The following is a 20,423-nucleotide window of genomic DNA, read 5'->3' as shown; positions in this document are numbered from 1 at the left end:
ATGAACGTATATTTTTATAGAGCAATGGGGAATTACTCGGCTTGGCAATATGAGAGGCAGGCTGGGAGGGGATCTTTTTAGACAACTATGCCAGAAACAGCTTGAAACGTATCCGCAGAGAATTCACAAAAGACCAAATTGCAGTTTAAATATTTTTATATAAATTTTGTTTGCAAGCAATCATACAGAGAGACGTAAAGGCACATACACACAGTTCCTAGGTATATAAACAGGGAGGAAATAGATAGGTTGGATGATAGGAGGGGAGTTGGGGAAGCAGGGAACTTATACGTTACCTAAATCAGCTGATGAAGATCTAGAAGAAGGCAAAGATTTCTATGCCAGCATAGAAACCCAATGCGAAGGACGATATCGTGTCTCACACCAATGCGACCAAGAGAGGTTCAAGCTATTATTGAGAACTGAGCTTAAGGTGTGTAGCTCTTTTATAGGGTGGATCACTGGTTTGGCGGGAACTTCATGCTTAGGTTTCGTTTCTCTGAAACTGCTTGGGATTTCCGTGCTGGACTTGCGGGGCTTGAGCTAATTAACAGCTCTATCTATTGTCTCTGCTTCTCGGGACAATGGGGTCAATTGGTCCTAGACTATATCAGTGATACCATGAATGGTTTATGCAGAGGTACTTCCTAAAGTCTCTGCCTTAAGTATTCAGATTTGGCTGAGGCTTGAGTGAATTAGGATGGGATCTTGTTGTTAAGGAGATCATATCTGAAAGGTGTGGGGAATGCAAGGAAGAAGCAATTGTTTGGAGAAATGTTTTCTCAAAAGCACAGTGGCTTCCAAAAGCAGCTTAGCGAGGTGTGGTGTGGTGTTCAGGAGATTTGCAGATTTCATTATGTCAATGGAGTACTCTGGCAGGGTGAGATAATCAAAGATTCATGTCCCTGTGTGAGGTGTCCAAGTTGTATCACTTGAGTAACTCACAAATCTAATATCTGCAAACAGATTGTTTTGCCTTAGGCTTGCTCTCAGTCTGGACACTGCTATCCACCCATACAAACATAGAAACTGGCATTTCATAACACACAGCATGAGAAATAATATAAAATCCACTATTTCCTAAGGCAGGGGATGAAGGCCATGGTAACAAAACCATAGCCTTATAGCTGGAGGACCATAATTCTAAGGTCACTAAAGTCCAGGCTAACCATAAAGATAAGTGAATGAGATTATTGTCTTTCTACCAGGCATTAACAAGTGCAAAATTAAATAGAATTTTCTCACTTTAATATGCAACTTATCCCTGAAATCAGGCTCCATCCCTGAAGACATCCCTGAAGGCTCCATCTACAAAATTATGCATTGGGTAGAAAATGTTGACAGAGAGAAATTTTTCTCTCTTTCTCACAATACTAGAACCAGGGGGCATACATTGAAAATGCTGGGGGGAAGAATTAGAACTAATAAAAGGAAACACTTCTTCACGCAACGTGTGATTGGTGTTTGGAATATGCTGCCACAGGAGGTGGTGATGGCCACTAACCTGGATAGCTTTAAAAGGGGCTTGGACATATTTATGGAGGAGAAGTCGATTTATGGCTACCAATCTTGATCCTCCTTGATCTGAGATTGCAAATGCCTTAGCAGACCAGGTGATCGGGAGCAACAGCCACAGAAGGCCATTGCATTCACATCCTGCATGTGAGCTCCCAAAGGCACCTAGAGGTAAGGCCCTCTGCAGGAAGTAGCAAAGAGCCTAGGACTAGATGGACTCCTGAAGTCCCAGATCCAGCTGAAGCACGATTTCTTATGTTCTTATGTTCTTATGAAATATTTCTTACACAAAATATACATCTATTCAGACTTCTAATTTGCCTGGGAACGGACATGCTAATTCAACTAGAGTGGCAAAAAATGTTCGGCCAACCCTGAAAGAATCTCAGATGAAGGAACCTTGAATTTTAATTTGTGTGTAATACGTAGATTTCCCTTCACTGTGTCCTAACAAAAGCCAGTTGTTTGCAAGGTGTCTGCTGTGCTGCAAAGGTGAACATCTGTCAGGATGAGATTTCTTGTACAGATGTTCTGCCCCAAACCCACTTTCAGTTTCCATTCTCCCCAAGTCAAGGAATACCACTTTAAGTGCCATTATAATTTTCTTCGTCAACAAAGTGAAGACAGATTATTTATTTATGTATTTATTTATTTGTACACCGCCCTCCCACAAGGGCTCAGAGTGGATTACATTAGTAAATACCCAAAAGGAGGTAAGGAAAATACCCAAGAGGAGGTAAGGAAAATTCCTGCACCTGAACTATGCTTCTTGGGAGGCGAATCCAAGGAACTAGCGAAGATAGTGGTAGACAAGGAAGAAGTTCTGGCAGCCATTGATAAACTAAATGCTACCAAATCCCCTGGCCCAGATTGCATTCACCCAAGAGTTCTTAAAGAGCTCAAGCATGAAATTGCTGATGTTCTCACTTTAATATGCAACTTATCCCTGAAATCAGCCTCCATCCCTGAAGACTGGAAGATGGCCAATGTCACACCAATCTTTAAGAAAGGATCTAGGGGGGACCCAGGAAATTACAGGCCAGTCAGTTTGACATCTGTTCCTGGTAAATTAGTAGAATCTATCATTAAAGATAAAATTATAAAACATGTAGAAAAGCAAGACCTGCTGAGAAAGAGTCAGCATGGCTTTTGCAGAGGCAAATCCTGTCTTACAAACTTACTAGAGTTCTTTGAAGGTGTAAATAGGCATGTGGATAAGGGGGAACCAGTGAACATTGTCTACTTGGATTTCCAAAAGGCTTTTGACAAAGTTCCTCACTGTTGAGAAAACTGAGCAATAAAGGAATAAGAGGGGAAGTCCTCCTATGGATTAAAAACTGGTTGAGAAACAGGAAACAAAGAGTGGGTGTAAATGGGAAATTCTAACAATGGAGAGATGTAGGGAGTGGTGTCCCAAAAGGATCCGTTTTGGGACCAGTGCTCTTTAACCTATTCATAAATGACCTGGAAGTATGGGTGGGCAGCGTGGTGGCCAAGTTTGCAGATGATATCAAATTATGTAGGGTGGTGAGAACCACAAAGGATTGCGAAGAGCTCCAAGCGGACCTTGATGAATTAGGTGAGTGGGCTAAAAAATGGCAAATGCAGTTCAATGTAGCAAAATGCAAAGTGATGCACATAGGGGCAAAAAATCCAAACTTCACATACACGCTACAGGGGTCAGTGCTATCAGTCACAGAGCAGGAAAGGGATTTGGGCGTCTTAGTTGATAGTTCCGTGGGAATGTCAACTCAATGCATGGCAGCTGTGAAAAAGGCAAACTCTATGCTGGGGATCATTAGGAAAGGAATTGATAATAAAACTGCAAGAATTGTCATGCCCTTATATAAAGCAGTGGTGCGACCGCACTTGGAGTACTGTGTCCAGTTCTGGTCGCTGCATCTCAAAAAGGATATCGAGGAGATAGAAAAAGTGCAGAGAAGGGCAACGAGGATGATTGAGGGACTGGAGCACCTTCCCTATGAGGAGAGGCTGAAGCGTTTGGGACTCTTTAGTTTGGAGAGGAGACGGATGAGGGGGATATGATTGAAGTCTATAAAATTATGCATGGGGTAGAAAATGTTGACAGAGAGAAATTTTTCTCTCTTTCTCACAATACTAGAACCCGGGGGCATACATTGAAAATGCTGGGGGGAAGAATTAGGACTAATAAAAGGAAACACTTCTTCACGCAACGTGTGATTGGTGTTTGGAATATGCTGCCACAGGAGGTGGTGATGGCCACTAACCTGGATAGCTTTAAAAGGGGCTTGGACAGATTTATGGAGGAGAAGTCGATCTATGGCTACCAATCTTGAACTTTTTGATCTGAGATTGCAAATGCCTTAATAGACCAGGTGATCGGGAGCAACAGCCACAGAAGGCCATTGCTTTCACATCCTGCATGTGAGCTCCCAAAGGCATCTGGTTGGCCACTGCGAGTAGCAGAGAGCTGGATAGATGGACTCTGGTCTGATCCTGCTGGCTTGTTCTTATGTTCTTATGTTCTTAATGAAATAAACAATTAAAACAGTTACAATAGTTAAAATCCAATCTACCAGTAATATAGTTAAAATACATTTAAATTACATTCAACTTAAAGAGTAGCCAGTGAGCAGAGCTTTGACCTGACATCTTCCCTCCACCCACTGGCAGCCTACTTTGCCTCACCTCTTCCATTCCATTTCACTACCATAGAAGCCATTTTCTTCCCCCTTCCTGTTGTGAATGACTCCTTCCTACTTCCTCCCCATTCTGTCAGATCATTTTTCCACCACCTGTTTACTGCCCTTAATACCCCTCCTCCCTCTAACTTCTATGTATTAGAACAAATGAGACACAGAACAGTTTGCATTTAACAGAGCATGGGAAAGTGATGATTGGGAATCGGGAGAGTGTTCCAGAGGTGAATCACATTGTTCCACGTGGTCTGTGTCCCACTATTCTTGACTCTCTTGCTTCCTGTCAGAGAATGGAAACAGTGGACTAGCACTGGACAAGGAATCTTTCCAGATTTATCATTTTATTCATTCATTAATTTATTTGTTTTATACAGTCACAAATTAGATCACAAAAACAAGTTTATTATTTCAATGTTTATTATACTCTGATACTGGTATATCGATATATCAATATAACATTGTAAAAATGATGCTTTTGTGCATTTTAAAACTGGACTGTGCTAAAATACACACCAAATAATCAAAACAACCCCACCTCGTTTGAAAAAACATTCATTAAAAAAACATATTGGGAATTTCTGCTCAGATGTTAACAGTGCCACCCAAGAACAGAGCATAGTCTATACCTGTTAATTCTGGGATACCTGCAAGTTAGGCTCTCTAGTTGTGAACAAGCCAATTGGTTCATCAATTTTTCTAAATTGCAGGCACAGGGTTTTTTTTTGTTATGGCTTGTATTTGGGTCGAATAAAACCTAATAAATGCTGAATCAGGATTTTTTCAAATTTGTTTACTAATTCAGCTTTACCAAATAAAGAAGTCTCATTCTAAGGACAAGATGGTTCAACCCAATTTTTGTTGAAAAGCTTTGCTAGCAAATATTTTTGGAAAATACTCACAATCAGACAACTTCAATAATGCAGTCTTGATTTCTTTGTTCCTCATGCTATAAATGAATGGATTGAGCAAATGGGGGACTATAGCATAAATTATTGCAGAAAGAACATTCAGGTCAGATGAAGTGTAACTCTGAGGCCTCAAATAGGCAAAGATGCCAATAAATATAAATAGAGAGACCACGGTGAGGTGAGGAAGGCAAGTAGACATGGCCTTTTTCTGACCATGGACGGAAGGGATTCTGAGCACTGCTGCAAAAATCTGTGAGTAGGTGACAATGATGAAGATGAAACATCCTAGTGCAAGGGAACAGCTAAACATAACAAAACCAACTTCAATTAGATACATATCTGAACAGGCCAGTTTTAAAATCTGTGGTACTTCACAGAAGATCTGATCAATCATGTTGGAACAGAAGGTGATAGCAAAAGTTCCTCCAGTGTGCAATATACCATTGAGTGTACCAACAATCCATGCACTGACTGCCATCTGAATGCAGGCATATTTGTGCATAATGGTCTCATATTGTAGTGGATTGCAGATAGCCACATACCGATCATGCGCCATTACTGTTAGAATGGCTAAATCTATCCCTACAAATAAAAAGAAAAAGAAAACTTGAGCTACACATCCTGAATAAGAAATTGACCTGCTGTTCATGAGAGAATTGGCGATGGCTTTGGGTACTGTGACAGAAACTGAGCCAAGGTCCAGAATGGCCAAATTCATGAGAAAGAAGTACATGGGGGTGTGCAGATGATGGTCCAAGGCTACGGCAAGAATGATGAGAAGATTGCCAGTCACTGCAGTCAAGTATACTGTGAAGAACACAAAGGAGTATATGATCTGTACTTCTCGGATGTCAGAGAATTCCAAGAGCAGGAAGTGAGATGTTGAAGTAATATTTTGCATTGTGCCCTCAATATCCAGCTTCAGTCAACCTGTATGATGTATTACAGAATAAGTTTTAATCTTGTCATCTCAGTGAACTATTGATCTGGCTTTGTTGTTTAACCATCTCAGTTTACAAGGCAGTTCTGTATTGAATTGAATAGAGAGTAAATCAGACATTCATGGACAAAATTGGCAGATAACAAGGTGCTGTCTTCGAACACAATATTCTTATATTAAATGAAACTGATGTATGCATGTACAAATTCTATGTTTATAGATAGTGGCAACTTGAACAGAAAACACATCTGATCTCACTAAATGAATGGATCTGACTACAGCTTACACGTGCATTGATATCATTCTTACACAATAATCTGTACATTGAAATTGAGGCTGTTGACGTTTTCCTTAGCAGCAATCCAAATTCTTATTCTGTATTTAAACATTCTGTGATAAACTTTGAATGTCTCTTCAATGCAACAGTTTCAGATAGTTAAGTTAAAGGTTATAGTTTATGTGAAGCATTAACTTTAACTTTTCTGCCATAATTCTATACACACACACACATTCACACTTAGTGATTATCAAATGTTATAAATGATTGAATACCTGGAAGGAGACAGCGTTCCAAGTACTTCTGCCTCATTTTTGTTTATTTTGGGGATTCTTGTGCCCATTTCTGCTAAGACTCCCTCTGGGTTTACAAACGTTGTGTCTGCGTTCCATATGCTCGTATGATCAAATTGTTGAGTAGCATGAACAATAAACACAGAATTCAGAATAGGAGTTCAGGAAACTGTACAGAGTAACAGACACCAGCACTAAACCCACATGATGCAATAAAAATTTTAAGAACTTTGAAAGCATCAAATTCAATATCTTCCCCAACTGCTTAAAAACATACATCCTTTTCACCAATTCATTCCTCAAATCTAGTTGTGAGACATGCTATCATGTGCATGCCTAATGCCATTCTAACCAATACCAAAAAGGCTGTGTAAAGAGAAAGAGATCCATTTATATTGTGAGCTCGACAATTTATTCCCAAGAGGTCATTTCACCTAACTGCAAGCTGAGACTGAAACCCTTTTCCCTCTGCTATACTGGTTTTTCTGTTTTCCTATCAAACATAGCCTGATAATTAATACAACATGTCTCCGTCTCAGTACATGAAATAAGATCAAGTTCACAAGATAAAATCCACACCAATTACTACATCAGAATTTTGCCATTGCAGCCAGATGTGCAGAGGCGTCTTTGTAATAACTACCGACATGGTTTGGATTGAAATGGGCCGCAGCCCTTTATTTATAATTAATATACCGAAGCTGGGCGAGCAAGAGGAGCAGCAGTGGCGTAGGAGGTTAAGAGCTCGTGTATCTAATCTGGAGGAACCAGGTTCGATTCCCAGCTCTGCCACCTGAGCTGTGGAGACTTATCTGGGGAATTCAGATTAGCCTGTACACTCCCACACATGCCAGCTGGGTGACCTTGGGCTAGTCACAGCTTCTCGGAGCTCTCTCAGGCCCACCTACCTCACAGGGTGTTTGTTGTGAGGGGGGAAGGGCAAGGAGATTGTCAGCCCCTTTGAGTCTCCTGCAGGAGAGAAAGGGGGGATATAAATCCAAACTCTTCTTCTTCTTCTCATCTTATCTGCCAGTCAGCATCCCTGGCTGATCCCGGCTTGAACCTAATTCTGATTTGTCATCAGTATGACACACAGCTCATTTTGTTGATGGAGGGGGGAGCGGTCACCGCCCCTGTGGCTCTACAGCATTGTTTGGAGGCGGTTGCTGGTTGGTTGCGGCAGAGCAGGTTAAAACTGAATCCATCGAAGACGGAGGTCCTTTGGCTTGGTCGCGAGGGAGGGGGGGGATTTTCCAGCCGCCGGTGTGGGAGGGGGTCACATTGGCACCAACCCCCTCCATTCGCAGCCTGGGGGTCCACCTGGATTTGTCTCTTTCAATGGAGACCCAGGTGGCCCATACAATCCGGGGTGCTTTCTTCCATCTTCGTCAGGCCCGGCGGCTGACTCCCTTCCTCTCCCAAGCAGACCTAGCCACTGTGATCCATGCAACGGTCACCTCCAGATTAGACTATTGTAACTCGATCTACGCGGGTCTTACCTTGCGTCTGATCCGGAGACTGAAACTGGTCCAACATGCGGCGGCATGCCTGCTCACAGGCAGTGCCATCTGGGATCACATCCAGCCTGTGTTGCGCCAGCTGCATTGGTTTCCAGTAGAGTTCCGAATCGTCTTCAAGGTGTTGGTGCTAACCTTTAAGGCCTTACGCGGCCTGGGACCCTCGTATCTCCGAGACTGCATCATCCCATATGTCCCTACACGGCCATTCGGCTGAGGCCAATCTACTGGTGGTCCCTGGCCCCTCCATGATGCGGCTGGCCTCCACACAGGCCAGGGCTTTTACGGCTCTGGCCCCGGCGTGGTGGAACACTCTTCCTCCAGCTGTCCGGGCCCTGCAGGATCTTAGCAAGTTCCGCAGGGCCTGTAAGATGGAGTTGTTCCGCTGGGCCTTTGGAGGGACTAGCCACTGAAGGTGCCCCCCTCCCCTTGCTTTGGCCCTTACATCTGGGCTCCTTCATCTCATGGGACTCGCTGTCTCTCCCTTTTAGGGAGGATTATAAAAATGGGGTTTTAGTGGACGCCTCTGTCTACTATTATTTTTATTGCTGTTTTAAAGGTTTTAGAAATGATATTTATAATTGTATCAAGATTTTATGTTGTACACCGCCCAGAGCCCCTTGGGGATGGGGTGCTATAAAAATCTAACTAATAAATAAATATAAATAAATAAATAAATAAATTCTTATTGGGAGGACAAAGGTACTGGGCCACGGGGCATCTGCCCCATTCTTCATGGGCCTCACACTGGTGGGGTCTCGGGCTCGCCTGCAGTAGCCTTTGACGCATGCGCCCTGAGCCCACCCCACCCCAAGCCTCTTATGGAGGCCCCCATAGATGGGGAGGTATGGTGTGCAAGCTCAGCCCCCCAAAAAGATGCGCTCCTCTCCCCAAACCACCACAGATCTGACTCAGCAACTCCAGCTGCAGCTTCGCAGCAATCCAGCCGGTTTGGCCCAAAGACCCTTGCCTCTGTGTTGCTCAGCCTGGCATACGCTATCCTGTTAGAAAGGCTATGGAACTCAACGAACATGCAAAGGTGCGGGAACTCACTGTCCTCGAGCCCTAGCCCACCCTACTTGCAATGCTGGAGATCCAGCCAATCAATCAGGGCTCGCCATATAGCCCCAAGCCACAGATCCATGCCTCACTCTGAAAGGTGTACGCCGTCAGACGAGTATAGCACAGGCACCTGGAGGCATATGCATGAGTGCTGGATCACGCTGCCATACAGCAACCAGACCACCTTAGCCGCTGCCTTGGAAACTTTCCAGCATGCCTCATCCACTTTCTGGGCGTCCCTGGCGCCCCTCCAATAGAGATGTGGCAGAAGGTGGGACTAGAAAAGTTTCACCTCCAGGATAATTCCCATCAGCTCATACAAGCTGGCTTCGATCCATGTGGACAGCTCTAGGCCTGTCAGGGCTGGCAAGTCATTCTCTCCCAGCTGGATCACAATTGCCCGATGGGGTTCCAGCCTGCCAAGGGCATCCCAGATGGTGGGTAGAAGAGACTCCCAATGCCTGCTGCAGTGACCAAACCACACCGCATCCACTCCTTGCCCGAGATGCAGGTCTGATCCCCAACTGGAGGAAGACGTGTGCATGCCAGCCCATTGTACCATGCTGTGGCCGATGAGATTGAAACCCTTTTCATTCTGCTACACTGTTCCTTCTGTTTTCCTAACAAACATAGCCTGATCATTAATATAGCATGTCTCTGTCTGAGTACATGAAATAAGATCAAGGTCATGAAATAAATCCATACCTATTGCTACATTAGATTTCTTCCATTATGACTAAACCCAACTGCTAATTGACATAGAATCAATATGTTAGGATGTGAAAAAAAGATGTCTGTGAGTTATGGAAGAAGTAGAAGAAATACCATGAATAACATGTACAGAATTAAAGCTCTTTCATCTCTCTCAATGTATATATCTCTGTATGGAAATGTTGAGATGCCTGACATTCAGAGACCCAGATATACTTGCCATATTGTGGTAAGATGTGTGATTAATTTGTAAAATTAAGTCTGATTACTTGGATTTTTAAAATCAAATTCAGATCTTTAAAATCAAATGTTCATGCCTGACATTTCCCTCCAGTAAGGAGAATCAAGGTGGCATACAAGCTTATCTCCCTTCCTTCTACCACAACAGGCACAACAGGGTTCGGCCAACCCTGAGCTGAATCTCAGATAAAGGAGCCTGGAATTTTAATTTGTGTGTAATACGTAGATTTCCTTTTACTGTGTTCTAACAAAAACCAATTGTGTGCAAGGTATCTGCTGTGATGCAAAAGACAAGATATCTTGTACAGATGTTCTGCCCCAAGCCCACTTTCAGTTTCCTTTTTCCCCACACCAAGGAACTTCACTTTAAGTGCCTCTTTAATGTTCTTCATCAACAGAGCGAAGGCAGGTAACACAGTGACCAGAGATTTGACCTGACATCTTCCCTCCACCCACTGGCAGCCTACCTAGCTTCATCCCTCCCATTCCCTTGCACTGTTGTAGAAACCACTTTCTTCCTCTTCCCTGCTGTGAATGACCCTTCCTGCTTCTTCCTCATTCTGCCAGATCATTTTTCCATCACCTGTTTACTGCCCTTGATCCCCCTTCTCCTCCTGCCTTCTATGTGCTAGGAAAAATGAGGAGCAGAACAGTTTGCATTTAACAGCGCATGGGAAAGCGGTGATTGGAAATCAGGAGAGTGTTCCGAAGGGGAATCACATTGTTCCAAGTAGCCTGCGTCCTGCTATTTCAGACCTTCATCCTTACTGTCAGAGAATGGAAACAGTGGGTTGGAACTGGACAAGGAATTTTTTCAGATTTATTATTTCAGTGTTTGTTATTTATATTTATTATACTGTGATACTGATATCAATATATCAATGTAAACATTGTAAAAATGATGTTTTTGTGCATTTTAAAAGCTGGATTGTGTTCCAATAATCAAAACAAACCCACCTCCATAATAAAGATTTATTAAAAATTATATCGGGAATCTCTGCTCAGATGTTAATAGTACTACCAAGAATAGATCATAGTCTATAATTAATTTTTCAGGGATAAATGCTAGTTTGGGTCTCTAGATGAACAAGCCAATTGGTTTGTTAAGTTTTCTAACAAACTTAACAAACAATTGGTTTGTTAAGTTTTCTAACAAATAACAATATTTCTTAACAAATATTTGGCTCAGGGGTTTTCATTGTGGCTTGAATAAAACCTGATCAATGAAGAATCAAGTTTTTTTCTGCATTTTTTACTAATTCAGCTTTACCTAATAAACAAGCCTAATTCTAAGGACGAGATGGGTCAACCCAATTTTTGTATTTTAGGAAAATGCCCACAATTTGACAGTTTCAATAAAGCAGTCTTTATTTCCGTGTTTCTCATGCTGTAAATGAATGGGTTGAGCAAAGGAGGGATTACTGCATAAATTATTGCAAAAAGAGCATTCAGGACAGATGAAGAGTAACTGCGAGGTCTCACATAGGCAAAGATTCCACTGCATACAAGTAAAGAGACCACAGTGAGGTGAGGAAGGCAAGTGGAGATGGCTTTTTTCTGACCTTGCACGGATGGGATTCTGAGCACTGCTGCAAAAATCTGCAAGTAGGTGGCAATGATGAAGACGAAACATCCTAGTGCAAGGGAACAACTAAACATAACAAAACCAACTTCCACTAGATACATATCTGAACAGGCGAGTTTTAACATCTGTGGTATTTCACAGAAGAGCTGATCAATCATGTTGGAGCAAAAAGTGATAGCAAAAGTTCCTCCAGTGTGTAACATACCATTGAGTATACCAACAATCCATGCACTGGCTGCCATCTGAATGCAGGCATCTTTGTGCATAATGGTTTCATATTGCAGTGGATTGCAGATAGCCACATAGCGATCATGCGCCATTACTGTTAGAATGGCTAAATCTGTCCCTACAAATAATATGAAGAAGAAAACTTGAGCTACACATCCTGAATAAGAAATTGACCTGCTGTTCATGAGGGAGTTGACCATGGCTTTGGGCACCATGACAGAAACTGAGCCAAGGTCCAGAATGGCCAAATTCATGAGAAAGAAGTACATGGGGGTGTGCAGATGATGGTCCAAGGCTACAGCAAGGATGATGAGAAGATTGCCAGTCACTGCAGTCAAGTATACTGCGAAGAACACAAAGAAGTGTAACATCTGTAGATCTCGGATGTCAGACAATTCCAAGAGCATGAAGTGAGAGGTGGAGGTAAGATTGGGTATTGTACCCTCAACATCCAGCTTCAGACTATATGTAGGATATATTACAGAAATCATTTTATTCCAGTAATATCGATTAGCTATTAGTCAGGCTTGCTTGTTTTACATTTCTTGTCTTCCAGGCAGTTCTGTACTGAACTGAATATAAAGTAAATCAGACATTCCTCATCATGCACAAAACAATGTTTCTCTTTCTGCTGTCCTCAAGAAAAGTCTCATGTTAAAATGTTTAAAATACACTGACATATTCTTGGACAATTTTCATATTTATAGTCTGTGACTATTTAGTCAGAAACTACATCAGACATCAACAAACTGACTTGATATTTCCGCAGCTTATGCATGCATGGATGTGTTGCATATAGTATGATCTATCCATGAAAAATGAGGCAGTGGATATTTTCCTGACCAACAATCCAATTTCTTATTCTATACTTAAAGGTTCTGTTGCAACTTTGGATTTTTGCTCAGTGCAACAATTTCAACTAGTAATAGTGGATGGAAAAAGATTAACTTTTCTGTAATTATTCTATACACACAAACACACTCACTTATGAATGGTCTAGTATTTTAAATGTTGAATATCTTGGAGGAGGCAGCATTCCAAATTGTTCTATTTTCTTCTTTTCCACCTGAGATCTCCTGTGTCAGATTCGTCTGAGATAGTCACTGAATTCTCAAATATTGTGTCTTCATTCCATGTGCTCATATTGAAAGATTGTTGAGGAGAGTGAAGTGTAAACACAAAATTCAGAACAGACTTGTGTTCAGGAAGCTGTGATGCAGAGAAAAAGACATCCGCACTACAAAAACATAAGAAGAAAATATGGAAAAACTTTGATAACATCAAAATCAATTTCTTTTCCATTTGCTTAAATACATACATCCTTTCACCCAAGTCATTATATTGATCTCGTTGTGGGAATTGCTAAAATATCTGATTTTTATCTAACCAGTACCAAAATGGCTGTAGAGATGAGAAAGAGATCCATTTATATTGTGTACTTGGTAACTTATTCCCAGAGTTCAGCTCACCTAAGTACAATTTGAGGCTGAAACCCTTTTCCCTCTGGTATATTGTTTCTTCGGTTTTTCTAACTCACATAACTTGATAATTAATACAACTTGTCTGAGTACATGAGATAAGATCAATGTCATGAGATGAAAAATCCACACCTATTACATCAGGTTTCTTTTATTAAGACTAAATCCAGTTGCTAAGTGACACAAAATCAATATGCTAGGCCAGGATGTGCAAAGAAGGTGTGTGAGGCTGCAAGAAAGATGAAGAAATGACATGAATAACATGAACAGAAATAAAGCTCTTTGGTCTCTCTCATTTGCAGGAAAATATTTGCATTTTGTATGGAAATGTTGGGATGTGTAACACCCAGGGACCCAGATATGTGTATCTTGTGGTCATTAAATGTGTAATTAATTTTTGAAATCAAGCATGGTTACTTGGGTATCAACTAGATATCAAGAATCTCAATCAGATCTTTCAAATCAGACCCTTTGAGTTCAAATATGACAGATGCCAGGGGATCAAAGTCCAGCCTGACCATATAGATAGGTGGTCATCTGGGGTGCCAGGTTTTAAGAAATGAAAAATTAGAAGGTTATTTCCTTTATTTTTTCAACCAAAAATATATCTGCATTTTGTCTCCAGATTTCTGATTTTTCTCTATTGTCTGACAGATGCCAGGGGATCAAAGTCCAGCCTGATTTTTCTCTATCCAATGCTAGTCTATAAGGATATTGATCCATGTTCACAAATTCAAGTGAAAAAGAAATTACTTGTTCACATCCTGCCCGATCTAATCCATCCAGCAGGATGCAAATACTATCCCATCAGATTGAGCATGGAAACTTCAGAACTAAGTGGCCATATTTTACTCTTGCCCTTATATAATATACATAGCACAACGCATAACACAGGCCTTTAAGCTTACCATTTCATAACTAAACCTGTTTTACAATATGGAATTAGGGATGAGAGCCAAATTGAAAATTTCTTTATGGAACAACAAGTGATAAATACATTGTTTCAACAGTTATCATCCTGTGGTTCAGCTTATCCTAAAGACTTGATCCCAACAATTCAATTATATTATTACTCTTCTAGGGGGGAAAGCTACATTTCCCAACTTGTACTTCTTGACCCTTCTCCTGTTTTCAGTCTTATCTATTTCTATGATCTATAGTCCTCCACACTGGGACATATTCACCTTCCCAGGTAAATTCTTGGGTCTTGACTTGATATTGTAGGGATGGTGCATTACTGCAGCCCACCTAAATCTCTGAAGAAGGCAGGGAACATGGGCTTGTATTCAGCCAAAGATTAAGGACCTGTAGGTTTTCTTAAGTAGTAGTGGCAATTTTATCTAAATTCTCCCTCTCATTGCAGATCTAATTTACCCCAGAACAGAGATTCAGAGGATTATACAGGCAGTCCAATCCAGAGACAGTGGTGACCAGAGATGATGCCATTGTCACTCTCCAGAATGGCTTCACCACCACCCACCTACACTGCCTCCAGAGGGCTTTCAGGTGGTGTGGGGAGGTTGCAAAACAGAAAAAAAACCTTGGCTGCCTTGAAAGCCCTCCATAGAGATGTATGGAGTTATACCACCTTTGGGGTGATGTAAATCTGAGGCCCTGGCCATAGCATTCCTGACTTGAAATCCTGGGTGAAAGCTGACTACAGTCAGCTCCACCCCTGGGAACAGCCTGCCTCCTACCCCATGCCAGTGACTTCTCAGATGCCAGCATAGTTCCACAGTGGTGCCCATTTCTGGATTCTGCCACTGCAGAGTTGTATGGTGCCCAGATGCTGGCAGGGCTGTTCCTTACACTGACGAAGGGAGCAAATGCACCTTTGTGGCCCTGCACCAGCTCTATTGGCTAATTTGTTCCCTTTCATTGGATTTGGCTGTATAGGTTTCTGGCTAATATCCTTGCATTAGACCTGTGTCAATGCCTTCCCTGCCTCAGCTTGATTCTTCATACAAATAACCAGGCTTGTCACTCGGATCTTCCCCAGTACTCTCTGGAGAAGGATCCCATAAACAGAGCACACAGATCAGCTGTGAGTCAAATCTCATGCTTTGATAGGATGGGAGTTAGTGAGTAGCAGACTACCACAGCACCTTTCCCCTTCTGAACTTCTCTTTTTATGTTTTACCATCCATGTCCCACATTAGTCATCTTTTTTTCTACATGTATGTTTTAATTCTCCATCCTCCTTCCTCTTGAATATGTGTGCTTGACTCTGTTGTCTGTGGCAGCAATTTTATAGCAGCACCTACCACCCTGCCTCAAATTCCAACAGTGTTCAGATCAGTGGTGGGATTCAGCAGGTTCACACCACTTCGGCAGAACCGGTTGTTAAAATTCCTCTTGTACACAATCAATTGTTCAATGATTTAAATCCCACCACTGGAACCTATTGTTAAATTATTTGAATCCCACCACTGGTTCATATGTTTAATTATGCTGGGGATCCCTGACACAGAGAATCTGCTACAGGGATGATATAACAATCTGTGTGACTGATAAAATGAATATAATGCTTGAATGCTCTTAATCTTTGATGCATGGGAGAACATATGAAGAAATATGATCCCTTATGTTTATTGAGAACTGTAGAAAGGAAATATTGCCCAATTCTTGCTGTAATGCTGGATAAAAGTATAACCGAAAGCAAAGGGAAAACCTTGCAATGAGCTGTGCTCATTTCTCCAGGGTTGAGGACAGAGAGTAGCAATTGGTGAGAAGACTTCAGCTCACTGTTTGTTGGTGCGCGGAGTTCCACAAGGATCGGTTATTTCACAATACTGTTTGATATCTATATGTGTCAATATCTATATGTTTAATATAATCTCACCAGTAGTGGGATCCAAAAATTTTAATAACAGGTTCCGATGGTGGTGGGATTCAAACAGTGGCGCCACCGCACATACACACCTCCAGTCCCTATTGGGCAGGGAGGTTGCTTTAGTAACTCCTTCTCGGCACTCAGAAAAAATTAGTAACTACTTCTAGAGAAGTGGGTGAGAACTGGTTGGATCCCACCTCTGAATCTCACCAGGTTTATCTGGAGGTTTTAACTGGATTGTCATCAGTAAGCTACTGACACACCTATCGGTTGATGGGGGGTTATCCAGGAGCTGCCCCAGAAGTTCTAGTCAGTTGTTTAGAGACTGTGGAGGGGTAGATAAAAGAGAGCTGACTGAAGTTAAATCCAATGAAGACTGAGGACATGTGGCTGGATTGACATGGTTTGATGGGGATTGCTGGCTGCCAACCCTAGACAGTCTCCAGGTGAGGGCTTTGTCAACTATTAAAAGTCTGGAGGTGCTCCAGGATACTTCTTTAACTATGCAGGTTCAGATAGCACACATAGCTGATATAGCATTTTTTTCATCAATACCAGGCAAAGCAGCTGGCACCCTATCTTTCCCGGGCTGGTTTGGCAACAGTGATCCACCCAACAGTCACCTCCAGGTTAGACTACTTCAATTCACTGTATGCAGTGAATTGGGTTTGCTCTAGAAGCTCCAGCTAGTCTAGAATGCAGCAGCGAGGGTCCTTACAGGAACCCCATGGTGGGCAAACATCCAACCAGTACTCCACCAGCTTCACTGGCTCCAGGTGGAGCACTGGATCAAATTCAAAGTGCTTGTACTAATATACCCGGGCCCACACACCTACAGGACCATCTCTCCTGGTACATTTCCAAAGAGTGCTTTGTTCAGCAAACAGAAAATGCAAAATTGTTTTTTTCCCCACATCACATAATCTTATGTAGTAGAGAGTTCAACTAGGATCTGGAATAAACAGATTGGAACTCCACTCTGTCACTGAAACTTGCTGGGCTATAACATGCTGCCTTCGCTCCCCTCATTAATTCATAGGGTCACCATAAATCAGAAGCAGCTAGATGGCACTTAGCATACACAAGGCTGTAATTCTATGCACATTTTGTAGGAAGAAAGTATTATCCTTGCTAGTAAACATGCATAGGACCAAAGCACACATTACCCGGGATTCTTCAGCTATGAAATATTTAAGACTTAATGCAATGATCCCATTTAAAAATCCTAAATGTATTGCTTACATTTAAAACCAAGTAACCGTGGACTGGGAAAAAAAAGTGAATTATCATATATATGCCATTAGTTCTTGGAAGAAAAGATGATCCATATAAATCTAAGGCCCCTTCCGCACACGCAAAATAATGCATTTTCAAACTGCTTTCACAACTGTTTGCAAGTGGATTTTGCTATTCCGCACAACTTCAAAGAGCACTGAAAGCAGTTTGAAAGTGCATTATTCTGCATGTGTGGAATGAGCCTAAGTATCTTACAGAATGTACACCTTTGACAAAGATACACCCTGTGGGATTCAATAGATTAAAAGAGAATAAACTAACATTTATGCTCTTATCCCATCCCCTTTATGTTCCCATTCCATTTTTCTGTTTCCAATTTTCTTCTGCCAGTAGATCCTTCTAGATAAAAATTTACAGTTTCAATATTTTTAAATTGCTTTAATTGTATCATATCTATCTTATTCTGGTCTATGCGGATCTATGACTATAATAAAGACTGATTGATTGACCAATTACCTTGGACTGGGGAAAAGTATACTATTATATGCATACCATTATTTCTTGGAAGAAAAGAAGATTCATACAAATTTTACTATCTTCTTATAGGACACATTAAAAAGATACACAATGCTGAATTCACTAGACTAAAAGAGAATAGTTGACATTTGCCGACTAGTACATAAGCTCCGTCCAAAATGCTTCCACAGTGCAGATCTAATTTCTTGATTTCTCATGCTATAGATCAGCGGGTTCATCATGGGGGGAAGCACAGAATATAGAACAGCAATCATCATAGCTACATCATTTTGGGTCCTGTTTGTTGGGCACAGGTAAGCCAGGGTGCCCGTAAAGGTGAACAAAGAGAAAACAATGAGGTGAGGCAAGCAGGTAGAAAGAGCTTTCCTCCTTCCTTGCACTGAAGGAATTCTTAGCACATTGGTGAAGATCTGCATGTAAGAAAAAATGATGAAGGAAAAGCAGCCAAAGGCCGCACAGGCAGCAAATATAATGACCCCAAACTCCATTGTATCACTGTCATTGCAGGTGAGTTTCAGCAGTTGTGGTATTTCACAGAAAAACTGGTGGACGGCATTGGAGCAAAAGGTGGTTGAGAAGGTGGCCCCGCTGTGTAATGCTGCACAGAAAATTCCAATTATCCATGCACCGGCTGCTATTTGAACACAGGCTCCAGCGTTCATCATTGTCTCATATCGCAGTGGATTGCATATGGCGACATAGCGATCATAAGCCATGACGGTGAGGAGCACCAAGTCAGTCATTGCAAAGAAGATGAGAAAAAAGACTTGGGAAACACATTCTGTATAGGAAATGACTTTTGTATTCATGAGAGAATTGCTCATAGCTTTGGGAATGTTCACTGAGATATTGCCAATGTCTGCAATAGATAAATTCATCAGGAAAAAGTACATAGGTGTGTGAAGATGGTGGTTGAGGGCTACAAGTATGATGATGATAAGATTCCCCATGATGGTTGCCAAATAAAGGAGAAGAAAGGCCACAAAGTGTAAAAGCTGCAGCTGCCGAACATCAGAGAAACCTAGAAGAATGAAAACAGTTTCTGTGGTTTGGTTGGGCATTTTGTTCCCTGTTAGAAAAATGAAGAAGGACAATGGGTGTGATTTACTGAGACAGTGTGGTTCACACATGCATGTAAATCTAAGCAAAAGATGACTTACATACATGTGTGGGTCATGACACTCAGGAATTATTTCTCATCACTTCAGATATAATATGATGGATCCAACAAGATTTTTCACTCAAACCAACACCAAAACATCTGCAAAGGCTCTTAATTTATAACTCTGTCTTAATTTTTATACTCCTAATCCTCCCATAATGTCTTATATTTCCACTCAATACTTCAAGACTAGAGGAGGGGATCACAGACATCTTTATTTTGCTCCTCTTTGCATCTCACACGGTTCAGTTAAATCTCCATTAACAATTATTTGAACTATGAAACATGTATCAATTTCACCCACTTTTTAAAAATTGTCCCAAATGGCTCTTATCCAAGGAAGTTCCCATGATCCCAAGAATCAGGGACAATAAACATCTGTGCCTAAATGTAAAGAAAACGTCTGTCCAACAACTAAGAATGAAACGTCAATTTTAAAAAAAATCACTATGCTGATTTTAATGCCTTTTAAATACATCAGATTTTTCCCTCTGAAGAGGAAAAAAGAACCTCTAATTTTCATTTGAATAAAATTGCCCTGGTGCTTCTGACAACTAGAGGGGGTTGAGCACTTAAAAATGGAATGCCTACCTAACACAGCTATTATTTTTAAAAGAGCCTTTAAAATGGAGGAGTGATATGTTTTAAAACCAAAGCAGGTTCTTTATTGAGTGACCCATAGACTCTGTAGCATAGAACTAGTTTAAGGGACTAGGGGTGTTTAATACTTCACTATTTATTTATGGGATTGGATCTGTTGGTGCTAGAAGGAAAAGTGGCCGTGTTTGACTCCCACAAGGGATATGCCAGGAATTGTGGGCCTCGTGTGGAAAAAAGTTGCAGCAGAGGGCCACCAGGTGAGATCACTTCCCCCACTTCTTGTACAAGAAGAAAAAAAGATAGGATCTAACCACTTACATTTATATCCCTCCTTTTTAAAGTGTAAGGTTGCTACATGGATTCAGTCATGGACTGGACCCAGGCCAAATAAATGCAGACTTTCAGATTCAAATTCTTCTGCTACTTACCAGTTGCTGAATCTGGCTCTTCAATCTGCTAAAAAGGTGTATGTGTATTTCAGGCCACATAAGCAATATCAAATGTTTTGCTTGTGAACTCAATTTATCCTTTCTTCCTTTTTCATTCTCTTCTTGCCCCTAGGGGTCCTATGCACGAGGGAGCATCGTAGTTTATTCAAAAAGCTCAGTGGTGATTTTTGG

General features: G+C 41.5%; 3 protein-coding genes across 3 annotated transcripts; all 3 read right to left on the bottom strand.

Annotated features, from left to right (window-relative positions):
* Window positions 1-5,039: 5,039 nt before the first annotated feature.
* Window positions 5,040-6,017, bottom strand: LOC125444075 (olfactory receptor 14A16-like). Its single transcript, XM_048516511.1, has one exon. It carries the CDS (start codon window positions 6,003-6,005, stop codon window positions 5,040-5,042), a length of 966 nt encoding a protein of 321 aa, XP_048372468.1. The 5' UTR covers window positions 6,006-6,017.
* A 5,432-nt stretch (window positions 6,018-11,449) lies between these two features.
* LOC125444074 (olfactory receptor 14A16-like) lies at window positions 11,450-12,406 on the bottom strand. Its single transcript, XM_048516510.1, has one exon. It carries the CDS (start codon window positions 12,362-12,364, stop codon window positions 11,450-11,452), a length of 915 nt encoding a protein of 304 aa, XP_048372467.1. The 5' UTR covers window positions 12,365-12,406.
* A 5,683-nt stretch (window positions 12,407-18,089) lies between these two features.
* On the bottom strand, window positions 18,090-19,102 carry LOC125444754 (olfactory receptor 14A16-like). The gene has a single exon (XM_048517397.1). It carries the CDS (start codon window positions 19,100-19,102, stop codon window positions 18,149-18,151), a length of 954 nt encoding a protein of 317 aa, XP_048373354.1. The 3' UTR covers window positions 18,090-18,148.
* Window positions 19,103-20,423: the final 1,321 nt, after the last annotated feature.

Source organism: Sphaerodactylus townsendi, linkage group LG15, assembly GCF_021028975.2.
Source record: "Sphaerodactylus townsendi isolate TG3544 linkage group LG15, MPM_Stown_v2.3, whole genome shotgun sequence".
In the NCBI taxonomy this organism is placed as follows: domain Eukaryota; kingdom Metazoa; phylum Chordata; class Lepidosauria; order Squamata; family Sphaerodactylidae; genus Sphaerodactylus; species Sphaerodactylus townsendi.
This window is presented reverse-complemented; position numbering and strand designations above follow the sequence as displayed.